At 52.6% G+C, this 7,937-nt stretch overlaps 2 protein-coding genes across 2 annotated transcripts in view; both read left to right on the top strand.

The window, feature by feature from the left end:
* CCDC103 (coiled-coil domain containing 103) overlaps positions 1 to 2,474 on the top strand; it is a 6,647-nt gene extending 4,173 nt beyond the window's left edge. Inside the window, exons 3-4 of the mRNA XM_009328400.1 lie at positions 276 to 408; positions 2,001 to 2,474. Of these exons, the coding sequence (XP_009326675.1) occupies positions 276 to 408; positions 2,001 to 2,474 (607 nt within the window). The remainder of the gene's footprint in view (positions 1 to 275; positions 409 to 2,000) is intronic.
* A 2,250-nt stretch (positions 2,475 to 4,724) lies between these two features.
* On the top strand, positions 4,725 to 5,969 carry LOC103920634 (Ig-like V-type domain-containing protein FAM187A). The gene has a single exon (XM_009328399.1). The coding sequence runs from the start codon at positions 4,725 to 4,727 to the stop codon at positions 5,967 to 5,969; it is 1,245 nt and encodes a 414-aa protein (XP_009326674.1).
* The last annotated feature ends 1,968 nt before the right edge of the window (positions 5,970 to 7,937 follow it).

Genomic DNA, 7,937 nt, shown 5'->3' with positions numbered 1-7,937 from the left:
TTCATCCACCAGTACTCCCAAGTCCTTCTCGGCAGGGCTGCTCTCAATCCCTTCATCCCCCAGCCTGTATTGATACCGGGGGTTGCCAGGTGCAGGACCTTGCACTTGGCCTTGTTGAAGTTCATGAGTTTCACATGGGCCCACTCCTCTAGCCTGTCCGGGTCCTTCTGGATGATACATATGACCCAAACTCAGAAATTGCCTCGGAGAAGAAGCTCGAAGCCTCAAAGTATTTGATCTTGCTACGTATCGCATCCCCTTCTTGTTTCCTGCAGGAACATCGTGCTGGCATCACACCTGAAGCCCCTAGAGAAGAAGGACAAGATGGGTAAGAGGAGGAACGTGCTGTGGAATCCCTGTGCAGCCCACGCCAAGGCCCCGCAAGCCAGCGACGTGGAAATACCCCAGGTGAGGGAGATGCTTTCCGGGACTTTGTCCACATCTAAAAATTACTCCAGAATAATTTGGGTATTATTTTAAAATGCAAGAGTTATTCAGAAATATCTCTACACGTGAGCAAGCCCTCAAAGTCCCCAGGAACATTGGTGTTTAGGTATCCGCAGTGTTCAGTCTTGGCCCCTGCTTTGTGTCTGGTAGAGCTTGCACCAGCTGCGTCGAGAAGAGTCTGCTTCAACCCTGTGGGAATCTAAGTCCAGCTGCACAGCGTCAGACCAGAGCTCCCAATACCCTGCCTCTGATGGTGGACAGTAACAGATTCTTGGGGAAGAGTGCCCTCCCTTGACCGCAGTTTAGAGACGGAGAGCCAGGGTTGTGCATCTGGATCATCACGTTTAATAGCCACAGACTGCAGATCTTCTGTGAACGTAGCCAGTTCTTTTTCACCCCACGGTTTAATTATGCATGATATAGAAAAGTGCTATTTTGTTTTAAACCTGCTGCCTGATGAATTCACTGGATGCTCCTTAGTTCTTCAGTTGTGGGAACGAGTGACTAAACATTTTCTATCCAGGTCATTTGCGATTTCAGTGACATCTGTCCTGCCCCCTCCGGTGGACTCTGCCCACGCTGGAGGGTCCTGGTCACTGGACGTGTAGCCAAGGATGTTCCCCGTAGATGTTTCGCATGGATTTTTTGACACTGAATGTCATTTGCCTGTTTATTATGAGATCCTTTTGCAAGTCTTCTAGGCAGCTTTGTATTTGCTTGGACTGAGCAATGATCTCCCCAGAACAAATTCTGTTCCTAATCCCATTAGCGCTTGGGCTCTGGTCTCCAGAGCTTCTCCATTTTGTGTTTAGACGCAGCCTGATGTTGCTGTGCCTTGTTCTTGCTATCTGTATAAAAGCCTAAACATTTTAATCCTCCTTCAGTCTGTGCGTCAGTTAAGTTAGCGGTGGTGAGTTCAGCAGTTCAATTACATATTGTATAAACCAGGATTTCCTTTTATCTGGAGATGCCACATGGAGCTTGGCTCTCTCTTTTAGTGCAAGCTCTCTGCCACAGACCGTACAAATGCAGTATGTTACGAGACGATGTGTTAGGGCCATCTGCATATTTTCTGTGATATGATTTTCTGGTGATATATTTTACATCTCATATCTTTTATCGCCTCACCCCTTTGATTTGCCTCACGGTGTTTGAGATGGAGCAGAGGTTTTCACTGAGCTACCCCGGTCTCCAGGAGATCCCTTCCCAAGCAGTGATGGTGGATCCAGTCTGGGCAGCGTGTCTAGTTCTGGTTAGGGTGGGGGTTACTCCACTACTGGTCTGTGTTCATCCATGCTGGGCTTCATGTCTCGTCCATTCTTCCATTATTTTCCCCTGAAGTTCTCTAGTTTCTATGTGGCTTCAGGAACCTGAATTCTTTGTCTTTATGTTTTGCCACCTCACAAGCTTTATGCAGCCCTTTGTGCTATCAAAGCCTGTATTAAAAACATCTCAGCCATCCACAGGTTGATCGGGGATGGGGACGGGGGCAGGGATAAAAATCTTCAAGTGGGAACAAAACAAAAGGAACTGGTAACTATTTTTTCCTTCAGGAACTGGATCAACTGCCCAGAACCTCTGCCGAATTTTACAGAGATTGGCGCAGATGCTTAAAAAGCAGAAAAGAAAAATACCAGCTTTTGCTTGAACTCGGAGGGAAGGCCTTGGGCGGAATCTTTCAGGCTGACTTGGGCTTTGGCCTCCTGGGTGAATTCCTTACGGTGCTGGCAGAGAACGTCTGTCATGAAGACAGGGATGCCATCCTTCAGATCTTACAGAGCCTTTCGGGCACCAAGCGCTTTGGGTTAAACGTGGATCTTCTGAGTGAGCCAGAGAAGGAGAGCAGCAGGGATTTGTTTAGGAAGCTGCGGAGCATGAGCAGGGATTATTGGACCACTGGCCATCCCAGTGGCCCAGCCAGCTGCGAAGCAGAGAGGGAAGCCCACGTCATGGACTCCAGCCTGCAAAAGGAAGCCGAGGAGGAAAGGATAGTGGTGGAGCTGATGAAATGTTACCAGGTCAACTGAAGGAGCAGAAGCACCAGGGTCGTGCAGAAACAGAGTGCAAAAGAGGCTCAAAGCTTGACTTTGGCATCACTGTGCAAGACAGCTACATCGGGTACTTCTGGAGTGTTGCTGTACATTTCTCTGTAGCTGGGAGCCACCCAGAGCAATAGTTCTGCACAAATAAAGGTTAGTTACCGAGAGGACTGTGTTGTGATCTCTGGGGCAGGGTGTCCTCACAGAATGGCTCTGTGAGAATCTCTTAGATGAGGAGAACAAAGAAAAACTAGGCTAGTATTTTTGAAGGAGAAACCAAAACCTAAATAGTCCCTTCCCTTTTTCATCTCTGTCCATTGTCACTCAGGGGATTTAAGAAATGTAATCAATGACACTTTGTGTTTAACCGTGCAGCCACTGAAGTTAGAATGGGCTGATGGAGGTGGAAATGCTGAGCAAGGTGGTATATCTGGGACTACCCAACCAGCTATTTTATTGTTATTCTACCCCAACCAGCAGGGCATGGGGTAAACCTCTGAGATCCTGCCACCTCACGGTCCTGTGATCTCAGACACTATCTGATTTGCTGAAATTCCACATAAATTGAAATTTAGAAGGAACTGACAGGCATCAGTCCAACAAAGAGACTCTCCAGGACTGCCTAATACTGTGTCTAAATTGAGTCGCACTTCTGTTTCGGCTGCCGATCAGAGAGGCTTTCATGTGGCACAGCTCAGCACCTACCCACCAAGCTCTCTTGCAGTTCTGGTCTGGGAGGATCCTCAAGCTTCTCCCAAGTGTGCTGAGGAGCCCAGTGTATGTTACAGTGCTTAGACTCCCTTGAATTCAGTTCAAAAACAACTGTCAGGTCCGTTTTGTTGCAAAACCCAGCTAGAGGAGCAAAAGGTAGAGTCACCCTGGCAGACTACAACCATCCCTCTCCCACCTCCTCTGTAGAAATCACTGGGCACCTAATTGGTTATCCTCTGAGGTCTGGCACTTGAATGTTGGGCTTTGTGGCATCTATCTTGGGGACACCTGTGTCCCTGCAATCTGTTGTGGGTGCCATTCCTCTTGCCTTTGCATAACGCTTGCAAATCTGAGGACTGGCAGAAAGCCGAGAGCTGAAGTCTTAAACAAAACAACGAAGATCCTGGAGTTTCCCAAGGTCAGGATGGAGGATGTTGATACAGGAACAGCCCCAGCACAACAGTTATAGCTCTGGTGGGAACAGGCACAGTGCTTTCAGCGGTCCAGAGGCTCAGGGCTTGCACTCACATCCTATGTCAAGGATGGGAGCAGCCTGCTGCATCCCCATCACCTGGGGAAAGGCAAAATCCCCGTGGTTTGGTGAGAAGACTCAGGAGAAATGAAATACAGGAGAGGTTGGATGAATGTTTATGGGAGGACGGGCTGTTAGACCAGATGGGATCAGTTTCCCAGTCTGTCAGTTCATGGTCTGATCTGAGCGCCTGCTCAAGAAATGCCAAAAGCTGAGCTGAAGGTCCGGCCAGAGTCAGTGGGGAGCAAATAGCTCACCTTCACCGTAGGAGAGATGCATTTAAGGCCTCCAGGGCTGGTTCCAGCATCAGCCCAGGCAAGGGTGATGTGAATGAAAAGCCTCACTCAATCACTCAGAGAGGAGGAGTCTCAAACATTACCTGTGCGGAGTGGCTTCAGCACACAAATCCTTGGAAAGCCAACAGGGAGGATGTAGAAGTCTAAATACCATGTTTGAAACCTCTTGTTCTGGACTACGGAGGTCAGCTGCCGTCGGAGGAGGGTATTCTCTGGGTTCGTTGCTCTCAGAGGGATCAGAGCAATCCTTAACATTTACTGCACATGAGTCTTTCAAGAAGACGTTGGCAGTTCCCTTGTTCCCACCACGATTCCCATCGCTGCATCTTCCCTCTGCGGCTGTACTGCATGAACGACCTGCCCATGCGTTGTCCAGGGCACGGGCAACACTCTAGAGTGGCTGGGAGAGAGGAGAGGTTCTAGAGTCCGTGTCCCAGGGGACAGCCTGCCCCGGGGCGGGATGGAGTGCTTCCCAGCAGATACTTGGCTGAGATGTGATATTTCAGCCACTGTTTGATCCCTGCTGTCAGCCATGTGCACTGCAGGCGGGGGGTCGTTTGCAAACCCCATCTTTGGCGAGCGATCTGGTGTGCACCATCCCTGCCCCATGCTGGCACTCCTAACCCCACGCGCGGGTTCCTGCCGGCCCCGCTGAGGTGGCTGGGTTGATTCTGCTGACTGCAGAGACCGCCCAGCGCGATGGTGATGAGGCTGCCAGGAGCTGCTGTTCTCCTCTGCCTGGTAGATGTTCTCCACGCTTTTGCAATTGAAGAGAAGGGAGATGTGTTTCAGCGGATGGCTTGTCCCGCTTTCTTGATGTTCGACAACGCCGCTTACTTGGCTGACATGACCTTTGAGCTCCCCTGCAATTGCAAGCCCAAAGAGGTCTCTTCTGTCATCTGGTACTTCCAGAAGAATGTGGGCAGCCGCAAAACCACAGTCCTGACGGACTTTGCCGGCACTGTGGTTGTCGACTCGGGCCATATCCACGCGGGCAGTGACGTGCTGAAGCGTTTCAGTATCCGGATGTTCAGTCTCATCGTCTTCCGAGCCCAGGTGACGGACTCGGGACACTACCTGTGTGGCACTAAGAAAGGAGAATTCTTTTATGGCTATGACGTGGACGTGCAGCCCACCAAGCACATCACGGTGGCTTTTGTGGACAGAGGCCAGCATGTCCAGGATGACTACACAGAGAAGCTCTTCAGCCTCTTCACCGCTTTCTGGGACTGGACCAGATGCGACCGCTGCGGGGTGAGAGGCGAGGTGCGGCGGATCGGGCTCTGCTACGTGCAGAGTGCCCAGCTGCACCCTCGCTATCGTGCCGCCATGCCCAACGTCACGTCCTGCGGCTCAAGGGCTGTCCCGGCGCATTTCCAGCATCCCGGCCGCCTCCGAAGACCCGAGGTGGCCATCCGAAGCTGCCTGACCCCTTGCCCAAAGGAGGAGGTCCCTGAGGAAGGTGTGCAGGCCATCTCCAACGTCATTTCCAAGCTGGGCGAGAAGCCCTGGCTGCCCCGTGTCCCCACGCAGTTTCACAAGCAGCCTGTTGGAAGTGGTCTGATCATCGCGTGCCCAGGAGCCCGGCCTGAGCATGCCGTGGCCTGGGACAAGGACTCCGTCCGGCTCTACCGCTCTCGCTACCTTGTAGGTGTCAACAAGAGCATGCGGGTCTTCATTGACCACGGAAACCACCTGCACATCCAGTGGGTCCAGGTCAGCGATGGAGGCACCTACTTCTGCTGGCGGGAGGGCAAGATGGTGGCCGGCTTCCGTCTCAGCGTGATATACCAGCACCGGCGCAGGCGGACGTTCAACGATCCTGAGACGATCTATGCCGCCAAGGCCATCGGCATGAGCTATGTCCTCATCAGCATCATCTTCATCGTCATCCACGTGTGCCGCTGCTGCCGGCGGGTATTCAGGTGCCCTGCCAGGACATAGCATCTCCACCACAGCCCCGACAGCTCACTCTTACACCTTGGACCATCCTCCCGCTGGAAATTTCCAACGTTCTGGCCATTAGAAATCAAAATGCTGCCAGCACCTGCTCATCCTCCCTTTCGGGTCAAGAGTGTGACAGTGAGGACCGATGTGGAAAACCCCGTGCTGCAGATTGGTACGGCTCAGTAGGGACAGGCGGGCATTTCACACCGCCACGATTTGTTCCTGGCTCTGCTGCTGGCTTGCGGTGGCGTTTTAAGCTCAATATAGTCCTTTTCAAAAGAATACTTGGAGTTGTTGCAAGATCTTCTGGCCAAGCTCTACAGAGTTCTCGACCCGCATCAGTGATTTATTAGAGCTGTTTTCCTAAGAGGCTGCTGAAAAGATCCACCAAACTATTTTAATCCAATTAATTCTTGCTTTTCTTATCCTTCTTTTTTTTTTTTGTACTTCTTTTCATTGCTGAGAACTTTGAGTGCCGATGTTTCAAAACGTTCAATGTTCCTTTGAGCTCCTTAGCTGGAGCAAACCCATTTTTTAAAATTCCAGTTTAAACGTTTTTCATTTTTGAAGGAAAAAAAAAGAACTTTGCAAATTAATCTGGTGATTTTCTTCAGAAATTTCTCTGGGGTTTGGTTGGTTTTTTTAACTCGCCCGACTCAGCACAGACTTGTGAGTCAATATTTATGCCTGACAAAATGATTATGCATGTCCTCCAAAGAGGATGGCATCTCTACAGGGTTTAGCTGGCCACTTGCTTGCTCCCTGGTGTGGAGCAGGACTTCCCCATGGGGCTCATCTCCGCTCCTTTTCTCAAGGACGTGGCTTGGGGATTTCAGCTTTCCCAAGAGAAATCCCAGTGTCCAGGCGGGCAGCACTGAGGGTCCCAGCGACGTTCAGGCACTTGAACCACATAGATGATGTGCGGGATCTCAAATCCACCGTCAGTCCTGACAGCTGCAGCCGATCCCAGGAGCTTCCCAGGAGCCGCAGCCTGGGTTCGTGCGGGGAAGGAGCTGGGTTTGGGGCTGAAGACCTTTGAGCAGATCCCTGCTTCCCCTCCCTCCCTCCCGGGAAGGGGATCTCTGCCACCCCGCTGCCTGGCTGCCAGCTCCAGGGGGGTTATTCCTGCACCCACCTCCCCTGTGTTGCAATCCCTTATGGGTGTTGGCCCATGAAGCGTTGGCCATGCCTTGGGGTACAGCACTGAGCTTGCATCCCCCGTCGAGTTTGAGCCTGGTTTGGGCTCCTGAAGGGCCTCGCCACCCCGGCTAATCCCAAATAACCCACGGCACTGGCTGCAGAGAGGTGGATTGCAGGCACGACTGTGGAAGCACAGCGCTTGCGTTAGCTTTATTTCTCATCTCAAGCTGCCGCGGGCGTTAGTGCATTAATTCAGTAGCGACGTGGGCTGAAAAGCTCCAGCCGGCGGCTGCTCGCAGGGGACCGAGCCCCCCAGCATCCCACCCCAGATACCAAACCCGGGCAGCACCCGAGTCTCCTCTTATAACATCTCCTGCCCCAGGAATGGCCTTCCTGGAGCCAGTAGCTGCAAAGCATGCTCAGCACCTGAGCCAGGGGACAAGGGGGACAGAGGGGACATGGGGGATGGCACCCGAGTGGCACGCCGTGTGCTCATCCCAAAGGGCTTACGGGGTACGAGAAGCGCTGCTGGGTTGTTGCTCCGGCGTTAGGTGGCATCAGGGCAGGTTTCGCTCGTGGTCAGTAGCTAAATCAAAGGTGGGGACGGGGGCTGCGGGCAAGCACCGGGCTGGGCAATGGCCCTGGGTGGGCCGGTGGCATGTGCTGGTCCGGGGGGAGCACGGGAGGACGGATGGGGGACAGGGCCACGTGGAGCCCAGGGACAAGGGATTTCTTCCAACCCCATCCTGAATGCCCATTGGGGGCGGGGGGGGCTTGGGCTCCTTGCACGACAGGGACTGTGGCAGGGTGGCACCCCGGCCCTGG

The sequence above is a fragment of the Pygoscelis adeliae genome, unplaced genomic scaffold (genome assembly GCF_000699105.1).
Source record: "Pygoscelis adeliae isolate BGI_AS28 unplaced genomic scaffold, ASM69910v1 Scaffold97, whole genome shotgun sequence".
Taxonomy (NCBI): Eukaryota; Metazoa; Chordata; class Aves; order Sphenisciformes; family Spheniscidae; genus Pygoscelis; species Pygoscelis adeliae.
This window is presented reverse-complemented; position numbering and strand designations above follow the sequence as displayed.